This window comes from Tachyglossus aculeatus, chromosome 25 (genome assembly GCF_015852505.1).
Source record: "Tachyglossus aculeatus isolate mTacAcu1 chromosome 25, mTacAcu1.pri, whole genome shotgun sequence".
Taxonomy (NCBI): Eukaryota; Metazoa; Chordata; class Mammalia; order Monotremata; family Tachyglossidae; genus Tachyglossus; species Tachyglossus aculeatus.
In genome coordinates this window covers 12183650-12206693 of record NC_052090.1, presented here as the reverse complement: position 1 = coordinate 12206693, position 23044 = coordinate 12183650, and the positions used below count along the sequence as shown (strand labels likewise).

General features: G+C 43.0%; 1 protein-coding gene across 2 annotated transcripts in view; it reads left to right on the top strand.

Annotated features, from left to right (window-relative positions):
* Positions 1-201: 201 nt before the first annotated feature.
* The window catches only part of LOC119945561 (ethanolaminephosphotransferase 1-like), a 61363-nt gene continuing 38520 nt past the window's right edge, over positions 202-23044 (top strand). The window contains exons 1-4 of one of the 2 annotated variants that reach the window (XM_038766753.1): positions 202-297; positions 14916-14984; positions 17323-17431; positions 20148-20216. In XM_038766753.1, the coding sequence (XP_038622681.1) occupies positions 241-297; positions 14916-14984; positions 17323-17431; positions 20148-20216 (304 nt within the window). In that variant the 5' untranslated portion in view covers positions 202-240. The remainder of the gene's footprint in view (positions 298-14915; positions 14985-17322; positions 17432-20147; positions 20217-23044) is intronic. The other variant, XM_038766754.1, reaches the window with a different exon arrangement.

The following is a 23044-nucleotide window of genomic DNA, read 5'->3' as shown; positions in this document are numbered from 1 at the left end:
CTAAGGGGAGGCTAGATTATTATTGTAACACCTCCCACTGCTTAGAACAGTGCTTTGCACATAGTAAGCTTTTAATAATGTCATCATTATTATTGTGATGAAGGTGCCCGGCCGGAGGAGAGGATTTCCCGGGAGCTCCGCCCCGACTGGTGTCTGCGGGGTTGGGCAGGGCCCGGCCCTGGGCGCAGCGTGTCGCCCAACCCCTAGCTCCTCTGCTCCGCCCCCGGGGGAAGCCACAACATGTTGCGTTGGCCCTATGTCACGGCCCAGCAGCTGAAGGGCTTCGACAGATACAAGGTAAAGGGATGGGGGGCCGGGGGGCCTGGGGCCTCTACGAGCAAGACCCCCACTCCCCATTCCCGCAGCGGGTGTGTGTCTGTGTCTGTGTGTGTGTGTGTTGGTTCACAGCCACGTTTGCACGCCCAGGGGTGTTTGTGTGCCCACATCTGTGCTCAGGGTACCTTTGTGTTTTCACAGCCTCATTTGCACGCCCAGGGGTGTTTGTGTGCCCACATCTGTGCCCAGGGTGTCTTTGTGTTTTCACAGCCACGTTTGCACGCCCAGGGGTGTTTGTGTGCCCACATCTGTGCCCAGGGTGTCTTTGTGTTTTCACAGCCACGTTTGCACGCCCAGTGGTGTTTATGTGCCCACATCTGTGCTTAGGGTGTCTTTGTGTTTTCACAGCCACGTTTGCCTGCCCACGTCTGTGCCCAGGGTGTCTTTGTGTTTTCACAGCCACGTCTGCACGCCCAGGGGTGTTTGTGTGCCCACATCTGTGCTCAGGGTGTCTTTGTGTTTTCACAGCCACGTTTGCACGCCCAGGGGTGTTTGTGTGCCCACATCTGTGCTTAGGGTGTCTTTGTGTTTTCACAGCCACGTTTGCGTGCCCACGTCTGTGCCCAGGGTGTCTTTGTGTTTTCACAGCCACGTTTGCACGCCCAGGGGTGTTGGTGTGCCCACATCTGTGCCCAGGGTGTCTTTGTGTTTTCACAACCACGTTTGCACGCCCAGGGGTGCTTGTGTGCCCACATCTGTGCTTAGGGTGTCTTTGTGTTTTCACAGCCACGTTTGGGTGCCCACGTCTGTGCCCAGGGTGTCTTTGTGTTTTCACAGCCACGTTTGCACGCCCAGTGGTGTTTGTGTGCCCACATCTGTGCTCAGTGTGTCTTTGTGTTTTCACAGCCACGTTTGCACGCCCAGGGGTGTTTGTGTGCCCACGCCTGTGCCCAGGGTGTCTTTGTGTTTTCACGGCCACGTTTGCACGCCCGATGGCGTTTGTGTCCTGTGAGCAGTGTGAGTGTTTTTTTCCCACGGGCACGTTTACCCCTCCCAGTGGTGTTTGTGTGTCCGTGTCTGTGCGGTGTGTGTGTTTTCACGGGCATGTTTGCACGCTCGATGATGTTTTGTGCCCATGTCCGTGCGCACTGTGTGTGTTTTCACGGGCACGTTTGCCCGTCCAGTGGCGTCTGTGTATCTGTGTCTGTGCTGTGTGTGTGTGTGTTTGTGTGTTCACGGGCATATTTGCACGCCCGATGATGTTTTGTGCCTATGTCTGTGCGCAGTATATATATTTTTACGGGCACTTTTGCACGCCCAGTGGTCTGTTGTGTGCTTGTGTCTGGGTGGTGTGTGTGTGTTTTCACGGGCACGTTTGCACTCCCGATAGTATTTTCATTCATTCATTCGTTTTTATTGAGCGCTTACGGTGTACAGAGCACTGTACTAAGCGCTTGGGAAGTACAAGGCGGCAACATATAGAGACGGCCCCTACCCAACAACGGGCTCACAGTCGAGAGCCCCTCGTCCCCTTCTCCATCCCCCCCATCTTACCTCCTTCCCTTCCCCACAGCACCTGTATATATGTATATATGTTTGTACATATTTATTACTCTATTTATTTTATTTGTACATATCTATTCTATTTATTTTATTTTGTTAGTATGTTTGGTTTTGTTCTCTGTCTCCCCCTTTTAGACTGTGAGCCCACGGTTGGGTAGGGACTGTCTCTATATGTTGCCAATTTGTACTTCCCAAGCGCTTAGTACAGTGCTCTGCACATAGTAAGCGCTCAATAAATACGATTGATGGTGATGATGATGATGAGAAGGGGGTTTTGTGCCTATGTTTGTGCGTTGTGTGTGTGTGTGTAGCCCGTTGTTGCCTCTCCCCCTCGTCCCCCTCTCCATCCCCCCCATCTTACCTCCTTCCCTTCCCCACAACACCTGTATGTGTATATATATATATTTGTACAGATTTATTACTCTATTTATTTTACTTGTACATATCTTTTCTATTTATTTTATTTAGTTAGTATGTTTGGTTTTGTTGTCTGTCTCCCCCTTCTAGACTGTGAGCCCACTGTTGGGTAGGGACTGTCTCTATAGGTTGCCAGCTTTTACTTCCCAAGCGCTTAGTACAGTGCTCTGCACACAGTGAGTGCTCAATAAATACGATTGATTGATTGACTGAATGTGTGTGTTTTCACGGGCATGTTTGCAGCCCGATGGTTTGTGCCTATGTCTGTGCGCAGTGTGTGTGTCTGTGTGTGTTTTCATGGGCACGCTTGCACGCCCGGTGGTGCTTTGTGCCCATGGCTGTGCGCAGTGTGTGTGTGTGTGTGTGTTTTCACGGGCACTTTTGCCCGCCCGATGGTGTTTTGTGCCTGTCTGTGCGGTGTATGCGTGTGTTTTTTCACGGGCACTCTTGCACGCCCGATGGTGTTTCAATCAATCAACCAATCAGTCGTATTTATTGAGCGCTTACTGTGTGCAGAGCACTGGACTAAGCGCTTGGGAAGTACAAGTTGGCAACATAGAGAGACGGGCCCTACCCAACAGTGGGCTCACAGTGTTTGTGTCTATGCCCACCTCCTAATCCTCCTCAAAAAGTTTCTGTCCCCTGCTGCTACAGATGGGGGAGAAGATGGGGGGTCTCTGCCCGGGATGTCGAGGAGGGGGCGAATCCTGGGCACCTCCAACGTGATGCCCTTGACAGATGTGGGCACCAGGGTCTGCCTGCCCTGGAGCCCAAGGGGTTGGGGATGGGGGTCTGCACCACCCGAGGCCCATGGGGGTGGCAACAAAGGTCTGCACGATGCCAGAGTCAAGGCTTGGCTGGAGGTGGAGAGAGGCCCAAGGACCTAGTAATAATAATAATAATAATATTATTATCACCTGTCTACATGCTTTGTTTTGTTGTCTGTCTCCCCCTTCTAACTGTGAGCCCGTTGTTGGGTAGGGACCGTCTCTGTATGTTACCGACTTGTACTTCCTAAGAGCTCAGTACAGTGTTCTGCACACAGTAAATAAATATGATTGATTGAATGAATGAATAATAGTATTTGTTAAGCGCTTATTATGTGCCAGGCACTGTTCTAAGAGCTGTATATATGTTTGTAAATATTTGTTACTCTATTTTACTTGTACATATCTATTCTACTTATTTTATTTTGTTAGTATGTTTGGTTTTGTTCTCTGTCTCCCCCTTTTAGACTGTGAGCCCACTGTTGGGTAGGGACTGTCTCTATATGTTGCCAACTTGTACTTCCCAAGCGCTTAGTACAGTGCTGTGCACACAGTAAGCGCTCAATAAATACGATTGATGATGATGCTGGGATAGACACGAGGTAATTAGGTTGGGCTCAGCCCCTGTCCCACATGGGGCTCACAGTCTTAATCCACATTTTACGGATGCGGGAACTGAGGCGCGGAGAAGTTGTATGACCTGCCCAACGTCCCACAGCAGACAAGTGGTGGAGCTGGGATTAGAACCCATGCCTTTTGACTCCCAAGCCCTTGCTCTTGTCACTTGGCCATGCTGCTTTAACAAGTGTGATATTTGTTAGGGGCTTACTGTGTGTTAAGCAGTGTACCAAGTATTGGGGGTAAATACTGGATAATCAGATCAGACACAATTCCTAGCTCACATAGAGCTCACGGTCTAATAATCATAATTATGGCTCCTGTCAAGCACCTACCATGTGCCATGCACTGCTCTAAAAAGCTGGAGTAGATGCAAGTCAATCAAGGTTGGACACAGTCCCTGTTCCACAAGGGACCCACACTCCCAATCCCCATTCAACAGATGAGATGTTAAGCAGTTGTGCAGGTCCAACATGCGGACCTTCGTTGTCCTGCCAGACCCCTATTTTTGACTGTTTCCTCCAGGGCAAACCCTTAGTTCCTCCCTGCCCCCACACCCCAGGGCTTAGAACAGTGCCTGGCACACAGTAAGTGCTTAACAAATACCATAATTATTATTATTATTGTTGGGGAGGAGCTCAGACCTTTAGAAATCATCTCTTTCCCTGACTTTCCAAACAGGGCTCACTGGCTAGTTTTAAAAATCCATAGAAATAAAACCATTAAAGAGATACCCAAATGTTGAAAAAGAGGAAAATTAAACACTTAAAATAGAGTTCTCTTTAGACACTGAAATGTTCTTATTTCATACATGGCTGGGAGACCCATTGTGATAACTGAATTTTGTGAATTAGTGATCAGCTGAACAGGAAATTAAGATCCTAGAAGGCAGACATAGTAAACTTGGTTCAATTACTATGTTTTGCTTTATGCCTATAGTTTAATTTTTGTTTTTAACAAACCTTCAAAGCAAATGATGACTGAATGCTGTCTTGCTACTGGATACTTGTACTACATTTCCCATCCAGGACCTCTTATGTGTCCAACAACTTTAGTGTAGCAGATGGAATTTTCTGAAACTATTCAAGCTTCCAACATTTTTTCCCCCCAAACTAACCAGAGTCCTGACTTTCTTCCTAAAAGCAGGGAGCATCAGTACCTGAGGAGATACAGAACTACTGCTTAGGATCATACATTCCCATTTTATTTACTTTGTCACTTCCCTGGAGTTCGAGCAGGCTGTGTTGCCTCTCTTCCCTCTCCTTTTTTTCTAATTTCTGAAGCAGGTTCCTAGCATGTAAATCAATCAGTCAGTGGTATTTATTGAGGGCTACGTGCAGAACATGGTACTAAATGCTTGGGAGATTACAGTACAACTGAATTAGCAGACAAATGATTTGGTGAAAAGGATGGGAATGAAAAACAGCAGTCTTTTCCTCTTACAATTGACTTGTCTTCTCCGAAACTAGCTTCCAGGTGCCAAGTATCAAATCACATTAGATAGCTTTGTAATAAAATCTCACTGCATACCACACTGCAGCTAATACCAGTAGCTGATTCATTCCGAATGGTGATGCTTCTGTCTGTGGTAACAAGGAACTCAATGGCAAGATTGTTCTGTCAGTACATTTCTATAGCTATTGCTGACAAATAATCCTTCTGTAAAAGACGTGTATTATTCCTTAGAAAATTCCTGGTACTTACAGGGTATTTAAAAAAGACAATGCGGATTCTTCTCAGGAGTCTAAAATTTGGAGAGAAACTAAATTGTCTGGGCTTGTTTAGGTGTAGCCTTGTCTAAAATCTCAAATATGGGTTAGAGGGGTACTCCAAGTCTCCTTGTTATTGGTTGTCTAAAATCACCGTCTTTTCACTTGGCATAACATTTATTTTATTAATCTTAGTTCTCTGTGAGCCAGGGAATGAAATAGGGATGGGAGTCTCTTCTGAGAGCTTTGAGGGTTAGGTAGGGTACTCGACTTCTCTCAAGTCTGTGCAGCAAAAGCCACTTTCCTGCACTCAGTAAATACAATTGATCAATCTGCCTTGTTTTAATAGCTTGATATACGGTGATAAGTACCTTTCATTGGAGACATGTTTCTGGGCAAATATTATTTTATCCCCATTATACAGAACTTGAGAAGTTGTCACTAGGCACGTACTATTGAAAACCAGAAATAACCCCTGATTGTTGATGGGTTGCTCTCTGTTTTGAGGATTTTGAGAGCATTCCCCAATCAAGGGAGCTCAGAGATCTCCTAGTAAAAGAAACCCAGCAGCTTGATATTTGATAAGCTTTCACAGCTCGCCCAGCAGAGAGAAAACCCTTCTGAGCAGCAGTGGAGTAATAGGTTTTAGTGCCAAAAATGAGTCAGATTCTCCCCACAACCCAGATCACTTTCTGATGGTAAATTTATGAGCATTCTCTTCTGGATATTGCTGTAGTCTTGCTAGGTGACCTTGGACAAATTACTCAGTCTTCTCAGCTTCAGTATATTGAGGATAAAAGTACACATCAGTAAGATACAATGTGGGAAAAAATGAAGGCTGTAAACAAAATCTATACCCCTAGGAAATTTCATTGTCAGAGCGTAATTACACAGTACAGTATTTAGTCACTCAAGAGTTTTTCAACTCATGGAAGCCCAGATACACTGAGGCTTAGTATGCTCCCAGAGGATTTCCACTGAAAACAAGTATTAAGATAATTTAGAAAAAAACACTTAGAATTTCATGAGAGAAAATGGAATGTGCTAAATGGTGGTTTAGTTTCTAAGAGTACAGGGGAGACCCCTTACAACAGGGCTCATTACAAACACTCAAAGGGGAGAGGAGATTGCATTCAGATTTGTCTACAGCCTCCCTGGGCCCCTCCCAAGGAGTCTGTTTTCTTTTCAACCTGCTTCGTTATTAGCAGAACAGACCAACCTGAACCATAAACTGGTCACATGTAGCCCTCCATCAGCTTTGAAACGCCCCTGCTGTGGAATGAGAATGATGAGTTTATCCTCATGGATTCTGGTGGCCTAGCAACTTTACTGTTTCAAATTTGGCATTGGGCTGACACTGCCCATTCACCTTAGCCCCAAGCACTCTGGAAGCTTTCCAGCGATGTAGGCAAATCATGAGCATCATCCTTTATTGAGTCTACTTTAGGCAAGGCACCCTAATGGCCCTTCTTTCCCAATCCAGACTCTGTGAATATTTATTGGTACCAAGGCCTGATGAGGTTTTCTGCATTGTTGGATGCAGTAGAAAGTATTGCTAGCCTATTTGCTGGCCTGGTATCATTGATTATTATCTGCTCCCTCTCCAATGGTAACTCAAGCCACTGGGAAATATGGGTAGGCATCCTATTCTTAAAGATCTCCAGGGTACAAGATCAGACAACTTCCCTTGGTCTGTGGTGCTTTGTAAAGCTGATACCTTTGATATTAGCACATGCTTTAAAGCCTAGTCTCCCCCTCTAGACTGAAAGCTCATGTTGGGCAGGGGATGTGTCTGCTAATTTCTCTTGTGGTATGCCAAGCATTTAGGAGAGTACATGATAAGTGCTCAGTAATTACCATTGATTAATTGTTGGTTCTGTCTTCACCCCATTTCAGCTGTAATTGTGGCTTTCAAGTTCCAAAATATGTGCATGGTTGTATGTGATTTTTTAAGGAAAATTTGCAGAAGGAAATTTGTGCTCCAGATCTGCAGAGGGGAAACCTCATATTCATGCTAAGTAGCTAATGACCTCTGGAGCTCAGAAACTAAAGTCAAGAACAGCAGAACCATGAACCGCTAGTCTGGGGTCAAACCTGGCCTAAAGAACTTTAGGTTTATCATGACCCACCTGATAGATAGATACTTTTGTAGATGTAAATTCCCTTGGTAATGCCATTTCTGGGAAATGCCAATTCCTTCTGACTCAGCATTCTGTCTCCAACAGGATGCTTGGGAGGAACCTTGTGGTACTTGTCCTCCCTGACATCTTTCCTAATGTTTATGGATGAAGTAATTGTATTTGAGTGCTTATTCTGTGCAGAATACTGTACAAAGTGCTTGGAACAATTCAGTATAACAGAGTTGGTAGATATGTTCCCTTCCCACAACAAGCTTCCATTACTTACCTTTCCTATCTTTTCCCCTCTGCATCTTAGAATCATGAAGCTAGAAGCAGTGTGGTCAAGTGGAAAGACCCTGCGCCTGGGAGTCAGAAGGCTTGGGTTTTAATTCCAGTTCCACCACTTGTCTGATGTGTGACCTTGGGCAAGTCACTTAACTTCTCTGTGCCTCAGTTCCCTCATCTCCAAAATGGGAATTCATTACCTGTTCTTCCTCCTTAGACTGTGAGCCCCACATGGGACCTGATAATCCTGTATCTATCATCATCATCAGTCGTATTTATTGAGCGCTTACTGTGTGCAGAGCACTGTACTAAGCGCTTGGGACATACAAGGTGGCAACATATAGAGACAGTCCCTACCCAACAGTGGGCTCACAGTGTAAAAGGGGGAGACAGAGAACAAAACCAAGCATACTAACAAAATAAATAGAATAGATATGTACAAGTAAAATAAAATAAATAAATAAATAGAGTAATAAATATGTACAAGCATATATATAGGTATATACATATATACAGGTATCTACCCCAGTGCTTAGTACAGCATGTGGCATATAGTAAGTGCTTAACAATTATTATTATTATTATTGCATCTCAAACTTTCCCTCTAGTAACCCATTGTGGACCTGTTAAACAGGAAGTTATCTTACCTTTTCTTGACTGATGATATTTTTAGTATACACAACTTCCTGTGATTATGAGTTCCAGATTTTCCATGTACTTTAGAAGGAAGAGCATCTCAAGCATCTAGCACAAAGCGCAAGTATGGTAGGAGGCCAATAAGGCATGATTATCATGCTTCTATTCCAACACCTGAGGTGTTGGTGTCTCAGATACGGAGATGAAACCATCAGCCACTGGTTGGAGTTAAATTTTGGTTGATAGCTCAGAAGTTCATGATAATGAGAAAAGTATTTGTCCTTAATCTCACCTATCTTTTAACCTTCTCTTTTCCTCTATTGCCTCATATCAATTCGTTCTGTGCAAAAGAAGGTTCTTCTGAGCCTCTGAATTTTAACCCATCCCAGTCCTCTTTGAAAGCTGCCACCCTTGGATAGAGTCTCCTGTTGGCAATCTTAACGGGTTTAGGAGCAGTCCTGATCAGAGGCTGTGGTAAGCCTGATGATCTCTGGACAGTATACCATTTTGGTCCCCCAGGTATTCTGTTTTCCATTAACGTCCTGCACTGTTTTGGGGAGTATCCAGTGTGTTATCCATCCTTGTGATAGAGAGAATCGAGCTTACTCAAGGGGATGTCATAATGACAATAATAATTGTGGTATTTAAGTGCTTACTACTTGTCAATCATTGGGGTAGATACAAGATAATCAGGTCCCTCATGGGGCTCCAAGTTGGAGCAGGAGGGAGAACAGGCGTTGAATCCCTATTTTGCAGATGAAGAACTGAGTCACAGAGAAATTAAATAGCTTGCCCAAAGTCATGCAGCAGGTACGTAGCAGAGCTGCAGTTAGAACCCAGATGAAAATAATGGGGATTCTGGAGTGCATGCAGTGCAGTGTCTGACCTGGGTTTTGAGGAAAGAAAACAGCAAAATAGGGGGAAAAAAAAGAACTCACATAGATGATTATTTTAAAGGCAATGATAAATATGGTGTTTTGCTAATACCTACATACTCCAAAGGCCATTAGAAAAATCCTGCCTTTTAGAAGCAATCATTTTCTGCAGTCATACTGATTTTTTTCTCTATCATTCTATAAACACATTTAGTTCCAATTGAAACTGATGTCGTTATTGCCATAGCTACAGACATCAGAATAGAGACATTCTTGCTATTTCATTCTGTAAATCTGTTATAACAAACCAGGAATAGGGCCTTATTCCTAAACTTTGAACCAGGTCACAAAAAGCTGCCTAGCCAGATTTTTGAAATTTTCTTTGGGAAAGAAAAAATCAACAGCATTATCTGAGTCCCACTTATAAATGAATCGTATCCTGGTCTCCTGAGTTAAACATGCTGGCCTTATGCAGTTCATATTCAGAGAAGAAGCTGGAGTAGGAGAAAACTTGGGTATTTATGAACCTTAAGATTTGGCACTACAAAATAAATGGAAATTACATCTGTTTGTGAAGGGATTCCACCTCTGATCTGTGACATGACTAAACTTATGTGGCCAACAGATGGCCTTTCAGTCAATCAATTGTATTTATTGAGCGCTTATTCTGTGCAGAGCATTGGAGCTTCTGGTGAGGCCTGGGAAGCAGAGTAATAAGCTGCCTCCCCTTGACAAGCCAACTTACCTAGTGAGGGGATCACTGGACTTGAAACTGAGGGAAAATAGGCTGCCATTCAGTCAGGCCCAGTTAAAACAGTATACTGGTTTCTCTGTCAGCCCAGAAAATAAAACCTTGAATTGAGTTTTCATTCACAATAGCAACCAGTTACTAAAATGCAAATGGTGAAAATCTGGAATTAGCAACCAGTTTTGGGTCTGGTTAAAATCCCCCAGGATATTATTAAACTAGACCTTTAGTTCTCTGTGTTCCAGGAGCAGGCACTTTTACCTTTGATTTTCTCTATAACATTAGTAACATCAAGTAATTGGCTTTATTTGTTCAGGAAGGCCCTTTTACATACAAAAAGATTTGATTATCTCTTGAGCAGTTAGATGAAGTTCAAGAACAGGGAGAGGGAGAGATCCATTATTGTCCTGGTTTCTGTCAAGCATGGCTAAAACTCTCCTTTCAGCTGTTTTTAAAAGTTTGGATGTATTCATTGTGATGTGTAGGATAATGATGCTTCTTTCCCTCTTCCCACTGATTAGCTGCCTGGAGAACACTAGCTAGGAATTGTAGGGGGAATTATTCACAGATGAGGGAGTTGGACAGTAAAACTGCCTGCAACTCACCAGACACCTTACCAAGATGCTCTAACATCCCCCTCCTTACCTTACTTTTCCCTTCCTGCCTGCTTTGAGGTGCTCAGAGATCCTAGATCTCCATATCCAAGCCTTAACTACTAAGGAAATGGGCCTGAGTAATGAGATAGACCAAGATAACTGAGTTGTAGGCTTTCTAAGAGCAAGTGTCCCTTCCATCGTCCTTTAAAACAGCATTGCCTGAGCATCTCTTGTTTGCAGGGTACTGCAGGGTTTAGGGGAGCACACAAAAGAAGTTAAAAAAACCTAATTAATCAGGTGGTGGTATTAATAATAATAATAATAATAATAATAATAATAATGATATTTAAGTGCTTACTATGTGACAGGCACTGTATTAAGTGCTTGGCTGAAGGTACAGTGCAGTAGAATTATTAGACCCGACCCCTGCCCACAAGGAGTTTACAGTGTAAGGGGGGGAGACAGACACTTAAATTACAGATTGGGGGAAATGGCAGTTTAAAAGATACATATTCATTCAGTCATATTACTGAGCACTCTGTGCAGAGCGTGTAAGTGTTGTGGGGCTGTGAGTGTGTGGGTACAGACTCAGTTGCATAGACAGTGCGAAAGGAAGACAGTCATGTGAGGCTTCTTGGAGGCGATATGATTTTACTAATCAATCAATCAATCGTATTGAGCACTTACTATGTGCAGAGCACTGTACTAAGCGCTTGGGAAGTACAAATTGGCAACATATAGAGACAGTCCCTACCCAACCGTGGGCTCACAGTCTAAAAGGGGGAGAAGATGGCTACTAAGGTTTTGAAGATGGAGAGAGTGGTGTCTATCATTCAATCATATCAGATATGACGGGGGAAGAAATTCCAGACGAGTGTGATGACTTTATTTCCCCCTCCTGTAAGCTCCCTGTGGGCAGGGAACATGTCTATCAACTCTCTTGGACTCTCCCAAGGACTTAATATATTGTTCTGCACACAGTTAGTGCTCAGAAAATGCACTGATTGACATGGGCATGGGTTTGGTGGTGAGACAGATGAGACCGAGGTGCGTGAGTAGGTTGGCATTAGAGGAGCAAAGTGTGCAGTTGAGTTGTAGTAGAAGATCAGTGAGGGAAGGCAGGAGTGGGAGAGCTGCTTTAAAACTGATGGTAAGGGGTTTGTTTGTGCAGGTGGACGGACAACCATTGGAGGTTTTTGAGGAATGGGGAAACATGGAATGTATGGTTTTGTAGACAAATGATCTGAGCAGCCAGAACAAAGTGTGGACTGGAGAGGAGAAAGACAGGAGGCAGGGAGGTCAGTGAGGAGACCGATGCAGTAATCAAGGTGGTATATAAGTGCTTGGATAAGAGTGGTAGCAGTTTGGAAGGAGAAGAAGCGGGTTCTGGAAATGTTTTGAAGATAAAACTGATAGGATTTGGTGACCGATTGAATGAGAGAATGAGTTATGGACAATGTTTAGGTTACGGGCTTGTGAGATAGGGACCATTCCTGGTAGTGTTGTCTACATTGATGGGAAAGTGTTAGAGAGGATAGAGTTTGGGTGGGAAGATGAGGAGTTCTGTTTTGGGCACGGTGAGTTTGAGATGTTGGCAGGACATCCAAGTTGAGAAGTTCTGAAGGTGGGAGGAAATGAGAGACTACTGAGAAGGAGAGATGTAAAGTGCTGAAGAAGTAGATTTGGGAATCATCCCTGTAGAGATGGTAGTTGAAGCCATGGGAGCAAAAAAGTTTGAAGGAGTGGGTGTAGATGGAAAAGAGAAGGGGGCCCAGTACGGAACCTTGAAGGAGTCCCACAGAGAGGTACCACAGAGAGACCTGAGTGAGGTACAGTTTTGTTTGCTTAGGAGGAATGAAGTATATGAGCAAGGGCCAGTTTTTCCCCTTAGAGGTGAATTGGATGGTAGAGTAGAAGTAGTGTTCCTGGAGGAGTGGGTGGTCTTTGGTGGTAAATGATCTTCTCCCACCTCTTCCAGTTATCTTAAACCCACCTAAGATCTCAGATCCTCTCTAGACTGTGAACCCGTCCTCTAGACTGTGAGCCTGTTGTTGGGTAGGGACCGTCTCTGTGTGTTGCTGACTTGTACTTCCCAAGTGCTTAGTACAGTGCTCTGCACACAGTAAGCGCTCAATAAATATGATTGAATGATTGAATGAATCTCAGTCCAGGGGGCTGGGGGAGGTAAACATCATGACAGCTGGTTGTCATGGATACCATGACCTGGCCACATAATAATAATAAATAATAATGATGGCATTTATTAAGCGCTTACTATGTGCAAAGCACTGTTCTAATTGCTGGGGAGGTTACAAGGTGATCAGGTTGTCCCACAGGGGGCTCACAATCTTAATCCCCATTTTACAGATGAGGTAACTGAGGCACAGAGAAGTTAAGTGACTTGCCCAAAGTCACACAGCTGTCAATTGGCGGAGGCGGAATTTGAACCCATGATCTCTGACTCCAAAGCCCGTGCTCTTTCCACTGAGCCACGCTGCTTCTCTAGGGTTGGTTGCCCCTTTGCTTTGCGAGATATTCTGTAAGAAGTTGGATTATTTTCAGTGTCCCAGGCCTAAATCTTTCTTATTTAATCTTTTTTTGGCCCATAAAAATGATTTAATAGTCTGCTGAAATAAAAGCTCAGAGAATAGGAACATTAATTCTAGTTCTGTGGAAGGTATTTTTTTTCCCTTTTTATGGGCTTGTGTATGTGCCAGGCACTGAACCATGTGCTGGGGTGTATACAGGATAATCCGGTTGGACACAGTTCCTGTCCCACATAGGGCTTATAATCTTAACCCCCATTTTACACATGCGTTAACTGAGGCCCAGGGAAATTAAGTGACTTGTCCAAGGTCACACAATAGACAAGTGGTGGAGCCGGGATTAAAACCCAGGTCCTCTGATGCCCAGGCTCATGGTCTCTCCCACTAGGCCATGCTGCTACTCTGTTCTAGTCACCTGTCTTTTTTGCTTGTTTTCCTTTCTGTGAAATCTGCTGACCGTGGCGGGGCTTAGAATGAAGTTACTAGGTTGCAAGCTACTCATAGGACTGCCAGTTCTAGGAACAGGGAGAGAATTTTAAATAAACCAGGCCCAAAGCCTCAGCAATTCTTCCCAGAGAGAGAAGGTCAATCTTGGGAACTGGATGAGCCTGAAGAACCAGGTTCTGGCTAAATTAAAGTGTGGCTCCATCTGGGCAGTTAGGGAAAGACGTCTGCCTTTTAACTGTACAGAGCTGTTTAGTAGTGTAATTCTGGGGATAGGAAAATCAAACGAATCTTGTTTTGCTGTTTTACGTGTTATTAATAACAATACTAGCATTTGTTAAGCACTGTACTATGTGCCAGCCACAGTATTAAGCGCTGAGGTGGATACAGACAAATCAGGTTGGACATAGTCCCTGCCCTACATGGGGCTCATAGACTTAATCCCCATTTTACAGATGAGGTACCTGAGGCAAAGAAATGAAGTGGCTTGTCCAAGGTCGCACAACAGACAAGTGGCTGAGCTGGGATTAGAACCCAGGTCCTTCTGAATCCCAGGCTCATGCTCTATCCACCAGGCCAGGCTGCTTCTCAATAGATTTAAATAAAATGAGACCTCATCTTCTCCTGAAAAAAAACTATAATGTTTTTTAAACCCTAATAAAATAATATCAATAGTAAATCAACCTTGAGGACTTTTTCTGGGCAAGGGGTTTTAGGGCAATCGTGCTCTGACAATTCCTTCTCTCATGTATTGATAGTTAATCAGAAAAACTGTGCCCCATCTCATAGCCAGGCTCTAGTCTTCAAAAATATAGGCGTTCCCTGAATGGTTGTATCATGGGGTACCTTTTCCAGTAAGCTTACATGTAGTTAAGTTCTACTGCAGAACCAACTCTGTGAAGGCCAAGCCAATTGGCAAATAAAAATTACACTGTAAATCCCTTTCCTTCCCTTCCCCTATTCCCAGTAGATTTTCTGCTCTGCGTAGAGTTGGCAGGGCCAGCCTCTGGCTTCACTATTAGTCTTTAAGAAAGAAAAAAAAATACTTGAGTAGAAGGGGAGCAGGTACATTGCTGGAAAGGAAGAGGATAGAAGAAGCAAGGAGGCAATAGATTTAGCCTGCAGTTATTGAAAGTGTTTTGGAGTGTAGGGCTTTCAGATGCTAGTGTAAGTCAGCAAAGGGCATGGTCGTATCCCAGGGCTTCATGTATTGTGGAGGGGCTGTAACATATCATATGTTAGTAGTGTCTTTTTCAAATCATACCTGCGAATGTCAGACATAATAACTGATCTACATTTTCTTTCTTCTTTACAGTACAGTGCGGTTGATACAAACCCTTTATCAGTGTATGTTATGCAACACCTTTGGAACAGAATTGTTAAGGTAAACCTTATATCAAGTTGCCACATATTTTTGTCTTGTGTTAAACGTTGATGATACATTAGTGAAATCAAAGATTTGAGCATTTAGAAGAAAAATAATCCTACCAGCAACAAAAAGATACACCCTTAGTTGGGAGGGCCCACTAAGAACCAGTACATTCAAGATGATTTTTTTCATCATGGCTATATATAGAACATTCAGAGGCGCATATTGAGAAACTTCAGTGCTTCTCAATCCCCATGCTGTACAGATATTGAGTTAACTAACTGAATTGCTCAGTTCACCATGTCATCATCATGCTGTATCATTCGTCAAAACAGTTCTTTCTTTTGCCTATTTGATTGTCAGTCCCAAGCATGCTGCCAGTGCAATTTAACCCATCTTGGATTTAATCCATGGTTCATTTTCTTCAAAAACTAAATTGGACATTTTTGCTAATAGGAATTTTTGCTCTGCACTTATTTGAGGGCATTAGACAACGTGGTGAATTGGCATCATGGGTGTAGATTCTTGGCAGCTTCAGACTCAGCTAGCTCCTCCAAAATCCCCAAATTCTTTGAGAGTTGAAAGTCCCCTAGGAAAACAGTAGGAGCCCTAGGCAGCCCAGGAAACCCTCAAGGCACTGACATATTTATCTGGGCCAGGCAACCATACCTAGTTCAAGGATGATAATAATAATAATAATAGTAAAAATAATTGTGGTATTTAAGCAATTACTATATGCCAAGCACTATACTCTCTGCTAGAGGAAACTGAGACACAGAGAAGTTAAGTGACTTACCCAAGGTAACATAGCAAACAAGTGGTAGAGCTGGGATTGGAACCCAGGTCCCCTGACTCTCAGGTCTGTGGTCTTTCCACTAGGCCATTCTGCTTCCCTTGGATGCCTGAAGGAGTAGGAGATGTTCTTGGGGCTTCCCTGGCATCCTTATGGATGATAGAGCCTTTATTATTTATTCTTTCATTTCCACGACACATGTTTAATATGCTCTTTTTTCCTTATCATGCTCTTGCCACCCACTGAACACTTCTCTCTCCATTTCCAGAGATGTGTGTTTTTGGTGGATTTTAACATTCCCCTAACTACTAGGGCAGGTTCATCAGTCTCTTTTGCATTTTTGAGCAGAACCACTCAAATAGAGGAAAGTCTGTTCAAGTCAAAACAATTTCCACCTGATTTAGGAACGGGAGAAATCTCTTTCTGATCCCATCCCTGATGGCCACCACTTTAAAAATTTTTTTTTATTTTTATGCTACTTTTAAAGTGGGTTGCATGTTCCAAGCACTGTACTAAGTGCTGGGGCAGATAGAAGATAATCAGGTTGGACACAGCCTCTGTTCCATGTGGGGCTCACAATCCACGTAGGAGGGAGTAAGGTTTCATCTCCACTTTACAGATGGGGTAACTGAGGCACGAGAAGTGAAGTGACCTGCCTGAGGTTACACAGCAGAGAAGTGGCAGACTCAGGATTAGAACCCAGGTCCTCCCATTCCTAAATCAGGTGGAAATGTTGTTGTGACTTTGACAGGACTCTCAGGCCTATGCTCTCTCACCTAGGCAGTGATGCTTCTGTGTTGAGGCGGAGGCTTTGAAAAACTAACAGAACTTTCCCTATCTGTGAAGACCTGGCATGTGTGACAAATTTTGGAGAACTCACCACAGTAGTCAGAGACCCAAAAAATGGGAAAGCACCTGTGCCAGGGCACCATATATGAACAGGAGGCAACACTTACAATGGAATTATCTAGGGTAACACTGAGCCAAGCAAGGCAGCTAATGGAAAATGAAAGACACTGAAAGAAGAGCTGGATCTCAGAGATGAATGGTGTCCCCGTAGTTAATATGGGCAGAAGAACCATTATTCCTCAAGTTCACAGTTCTAAATTTTAGTATTAGGTTCTGACGAGAAGGCATGTTCTGGCATTCTGTCCTCATTTGGCATTATATCATCTTCAATCCTGGCACTGTGGTTTAATGATATTTCCCCTACAAGTATAATATAAACCTAATTTAAAATCCCCGCCTGCAGGGTTAGAAGCCATTGTTCACTGGGCTCACCGTACTGGGCATGATCTGCATTCATTCATTCTTTCAATCGTATTGAGCGCTTACTGTGTGCAGAGCACTGTACTAAGCGCTTGGGAAGTACAAGTTGGTAACATATAGAGACGGTCCCTACATGAAAGCTGGATCTCCAATGATGGCAGAAAACTAGTGGATCATGGGGTATATGTAGATGTGTGTGAAGAAGGGGAGAATTGGGAAGAGGAGTAAGTATATCTAACCCATTAAGGCCCTTATGTTTTAATTTGTTACTTTTTATTTTGTATTTTTCAGATAGTGCCATTGTGGATTGCTCCTAATCTGCTTACCTTTTCTGGATTCTTGTTGATTTTGATTAATTATTTGATATTATGCCATTATGACTGGGATTATTCTGCATCAGGTAATGAATCATTTCTTGTGATCAGACAATATATTTGGATTATAAAGCAGATATCAACTATCTCCTGCCATCACTTGACCTCCCACACCCTTCCCTTGCCCCTACACTAAAAGGAAAAGTGTGGTAGCGTTTCCATGCCTCTGAGAAGGACAGATGGCTAGCCATGTTTTCTTCTTCCCCGAGAAAAGGGAAGAGGCTGAATAGGAGGTGGGAGGAAATGAAGGCTGGAGGAGGTACCCCTCGGGAAGGTGATGACAGGGAGTAGTTAAGAAAGAGGAGAGCTATGCTGATAAGGACATAAATTACATGAAAGGACCTGAGTTCTAATACTGGCTCTGCCGCTTGTCTGCTGTGTGACCTTGGGCAACTCACTTCACTTCTCTATGTCTCAGTTATCTCATCTGTAAAATGGGGATTAAGGCTGTGAGCCACAATGTGGGACATGGGCTTGTCCAACCTAATTAATTTATATCTACCCCAGCCCTTAGTACAGTGCCTGGAACATAGTAAGCACTTAACAAATACCATTAAAAAATGAAATCTAAAAACTCAAGAGAAAAATAAATCAAAGCCCAAACTAAAACTAAGCATAAAGCAAGAATCATTGTGTCTCTGTACCATATTTCATATGGATGGATGGATGGATAGAGTCTTGCTATCTGGAACCAAAGATTAGCCTTAATCATGAGACTTGAAGACTAAGAATTTGCATGAAGGAATGAATTCTAGCAGTAGTGATGTGCACAGTCCTATTTGCACACTGTCTTCCTGACCAGTTATTTCCCACTGGGGCTCAAAATGTAGCGAGTGAGAAGGCTAGTACAGGTGGTATATGTCATGTGGAGAGTATGGGACAGAGTCAGGAAACCTAAGTTCCTATCCCAACTTTGCCACTGCCTGGCTATACAACTTTGGCCAAGTCTTCTAACTCCTCTGTGCCTGTTTCCACAGCTGTAAAATGGGGATAAAATACCTGATTTCCTACCTCTTAGACTGTGAGCCCCACATGACACAGGGGCTGTGGCGGATTTAGTTTTAATCTTAATTGTGGTATTTGTTCGGTGCTTATTATGTCCTGGACTGTGTGCTCAGTGCTGGGGTAGGTACAAGACCATCAGGTTGGACACAGTCCCTGTCCCACATGGGGCTTATAGTGTAAGTAGGAGGTAGATCAGTAGTGATTTTCCATTTTACAGGTGAGGAAACAAGGCACAGAGAAGTTAAGACTCTAGACTGTAAACTCAGTGTGAGCAGGGAACATGTCTACCAACTTTGTTGTACTCTCCCAAGTGCTTAGTACAGAACTCTGCATATAGTAAGTACTCAGTAAATAATGATAATAATAATAATGGCATTTATTAAGCGCTTAAGATGTGCAAAAGCACTGTTCTAAGCATTGGGGAGGTTACAAAATAATCAGGTTGTCCCATGGGGGGCTCACAGTCTTCATCCCCATTTGACAAATGAGGTAACTGAGGCACAGAGAAGTTAAGTGACTTGCCCAAAGTCACACAGCTGACAGTTGGCGGAGCTGGGATTTGAACCCATGACCTCTGACTCTTTCCACTGAGCCACGCTGCTTCTAATAAATGCCATTGATTGTTTAAGTGACTTGTACAAGGTCACACAGCAGACAAGCGGTGGAGCCAGGATTAGCACCCAGGTCCTCTGATTTACAGGGCCATGGTCTTTCCTCTAGGCCAGCGCTTAACACAGTTTTGGGCGCAGAGTTAGCAGTTAGTACATATGGTAACTATTATTATTTTGCCTTTTGTGAAGGCACACTTTGAGGGCAGTGACTGTGTATTTTAATGTTTTGTACAGTTCCTATTATCTCAGAAACACCACCAACAATAACAGTGGTTCTCCCTCATATGTTTCAATTGAAGGAGTCTTCAGGAGTGTTCCCAAAGAGTTTAATAGGAAATAGAATCTTAATTTTTCCCCAGGTTTCTGAACCACAGGCAGAGCCAGCTTGATTGCTCCTTCCTTTTATGACATTTTGTGGCAGTTACTTGTACTTTAGGCCTTTTCCGAAGGCAACTAAAAAGCAAATTCAATTTCTAGAGTAATTTGGTGGCATTAATTTCCTCCCGTTTTGGGGAAACTAATCCCATCTAGAGCCCCTCTAGGCAAAACCTCTCATTGTAACTTCTGTACTGCCAGGTGCCGTATTAGTTTGGAATGACATCATTTCTCATGCACAGTTTTCCCAAAGTTTCTTCATGTACTAGACGGGAATAAGGACTAAGGAGTAGAAAGCAAGGGTTAGGGGTTATGGAGGAAGAAGATAGGATATAAGCCTGTGACATTCATATTTCAGTTAGTTACAGTATGATGGTTATAATCCAACTCCATGTGAAGGAAAACCCGTGTTTTAATAAGCTCACCTCAAAAGGCACCACGCCATGAACACAGCTGTTTGTTCCTACATCAACGTTGTATCCAGATAGATGTGCAATCTGAGGATCATTTTCTAATTCCCTGTAGATATGCTAGTCAAAATATGTAACAAAAGCACATTTTGGATGGTGAGTGTACTGATTACTTTTCCTGCAAGATAGCAAAGTGGATTATGTTTAGGATTGCTTGATTTGAGAGCATCATTAAAAATGGAAGGCTTTTATTCTGTAATTGAAATAATAGATATAAGAAGTTAACTTTTGAGTTTTTATGAACCTGTTGATTGAACTGGCCTTTCCTGTTGTTTTTGCAGGTTCTGGACGTATTCCAAATTGGGTGTGGTGGTTTGCTGCTCTGTCTACCTTTTGTGCTTACACTTTAGGTAAATATACTTTATTAATGAAGCTTAACATTTCTTTGTCAGAAAAAATGTGAAAATTTCAGGAGTAGTGCAGGTGTCTAACAATAATTCTATTTGATGGTCAGTTACTTTTGAAAGTTGTTTTCCCTCAGAGGTCTTTCATTTTTCCAAGAATCAGTCAAAATTTTCTTTTCCTTGTAGAGCAGAATTGCATTTGTGTGAAATCTTTTCATTTATTGCAGTTTATGATCCCACAGAAAGACTAATCAATCAGTTACATTTACTGAGCACTCACTGTGTGCAGAGAGCACTGTACTAAGTGATTGGGAGAGTAAACAATAACAGAGTTGTTAAACGCATTCTCTGCCCACAGGGAGATTACAGTTTATAAGTATTAATGATGAGAATTAGGGCAAATTTAAAATTTCATTGGGCCAAATATAAACTAGTGCCTTCCCCAGTTTTATAAGGATGTCATTTAGAGGGACTAGAAGGTGCTCTCAGCCTATTTCTTTCTAAATAGACATGACAAAAGTTGAGGTGCTATTTCCCTGGCATTTTGCTTCAATTTACTGATTGACATTTAAAAACATTTTGAACATCGGAACCAAGTTTAAAAATAGCTAACACACATTAACCTCCCCAAACTAAGGAGTATATATCCTTGCTGTGTACAGTGCTCTGCACACAGTAAGAGCTCAATAAATACGATTGATTGATTGATTGATTGCTGTGTGCAACAGAGAGTGAAAGGCACAGATTTCCCAGGGAAAAGGAAAGAGAAGGGATAAAGGAGAAAAACAATAAGCACTGAATAATTACATGTCAGGATCGTCTGCTGCCCAAGGGAACCAGTCCTGGGCTCTGGGGAACCCTCTGTAGGAGGGGCTCCATCCTGGCTCCTACAGAAGAAATTTGATCCGATAAGAGCAGCCCCGACCCTCCAATTTCATAGCCTGGGTAAGGCACCAGTCAATCAGTGGTATTTACTGAGCCCTTACTGTTGTGCGGAGAGGACTCTGTTAAGCACTTGGGAGAGTACAGTACATCAGAGTTGGTAGACATGATCCCTGCCCTCAAGAAGCTTATAATCTAGTGGGGGAGACAGACATTAAAATACATTACAGGTAGGGGAAGCAGCAGACTAAGGATATGTACAGTACAGTACTCAATAAATGTCATTGGTGCTCAATAAATGCCACTAGTTGATAAGTCAGAGGCTACAAGTGAGACTGAGCTTCTCAGGAGTCATTCAGCCCTGGCCCCCCTGCCTCAATTCAGGTTGGTTCAGCTCCTTCCACTGCCAGGGCTTTCTAGAAATGTTTTGACCCAAACTCTGGCACTATTTCTTAGATTGTGAGCCCTCAGAGAGATAGGGACCATGTCTGTTTTTTTTATTTGGTATTAAGCATAGTGAGAAGCAGCATGATATAGTGGAAAGAGCACAGGCTTGGGCGTCAGAGGACATGGGTTCTAATGCCGGCTCTGCCACTTGTCAGCTGTGTGACCATCGGCAAGCCATTTACTTCCTTTGTGCCTCAGTTACCTCATCTAGAAAATGGAGATTAAGACTGTGAGCCCCAGGTGGGGCAGCCTGATTACCTTGTATCTGCCCCAGTGCTTAGAACAGTGCTTGGCATATAGTAAGCACTTAATAAATACCATCATTATTACTATTATTATTACTGTTACTATTTCCCATCTGTGTATTTTCTCCCAGTGTTCAGTACAATGCTCTGCACACCTGTACACAGTAAGCGCTTAATAAATATTACTACTACTACTTCCCTAGATCTGCCTTGAGATGTACACGTCATGATTTTGATATCCTGGTGGCAGTTTTGAGGCAGAGGCGGCTCTCTTGGCCCTGAACAAGGCCACTGCTCCCACCCATGTTTCATATTTTAAGTTGCAGCAAGGACAATTCCCAGGTATGGTGTTAACAATGGGAAATTGCCAGGTTTCATTCCCATCAGCAGTGGGCTGACTAAATTATGCCCAGGGCAGCTGTCTTTCTGGCTGTCTCTTGTCTAAATGTACATCCCAGGCACAATAGGCTCCACCTTTGGATTTATAACTTGACCCCTAGTTTTGTTGAAGATCCCTTGCCTTTTCTGGGGAACCTGAAATGAATTTTCAGCAGATATCTTGAGACCAGATACATCCAGGTAAGGTTTAAAGGAAAACCTGTTCAAGTTTTTAAATTTAATAGGAGCTTGAAGGCAAACCCATGATATCTGAAACAAGGCAACCTATTTAAGCAGAAAGATTCTTAAAATCTTTATAGATAAAACTAATATATTGACAGTCTCAATTGAGCCCAGTAAACAAAGATTGTGTGAACATGGAATGTCAGGACGAAGAAAAATTGAGATAATTGAATCACAAAAAAGCACCTTAGCCTATCTATATTAACCTTGTGAATAGTTTTTTAAAAGCAGTCCAATTTTCTTTTTATCGATTTACAAGTTTCCAAGAGCCTAGCATTATCAAGGAGATGCATCCAAAAACAGTGTTCACAGTAACCTGAGCCAATGCGAAACTATTGTATTGTACTCTCTCAAGTGTTCAGTGCATAGTAAGAGCTCAGTGAATACCTTGGATTGATTACTGGTATTAAGGGCTGTGTTTTCCATATTTATTAAAATTATTTCTTGCTCACAGGTTCATTTAATTTCAACACAATTTAGTCCTGCTCTTACTGTTTTGCGTAGTTGCTTTACACATTAAGTGAAATCTCAACGTAAGTGTGGTCTCATAGCGAGAAAGAACAGAAGCATTGTAAATACATCATCATCATTGTATTCTCTCTGGCCATTCATTCAATCGTATTTAGCGCTTACTGCAGA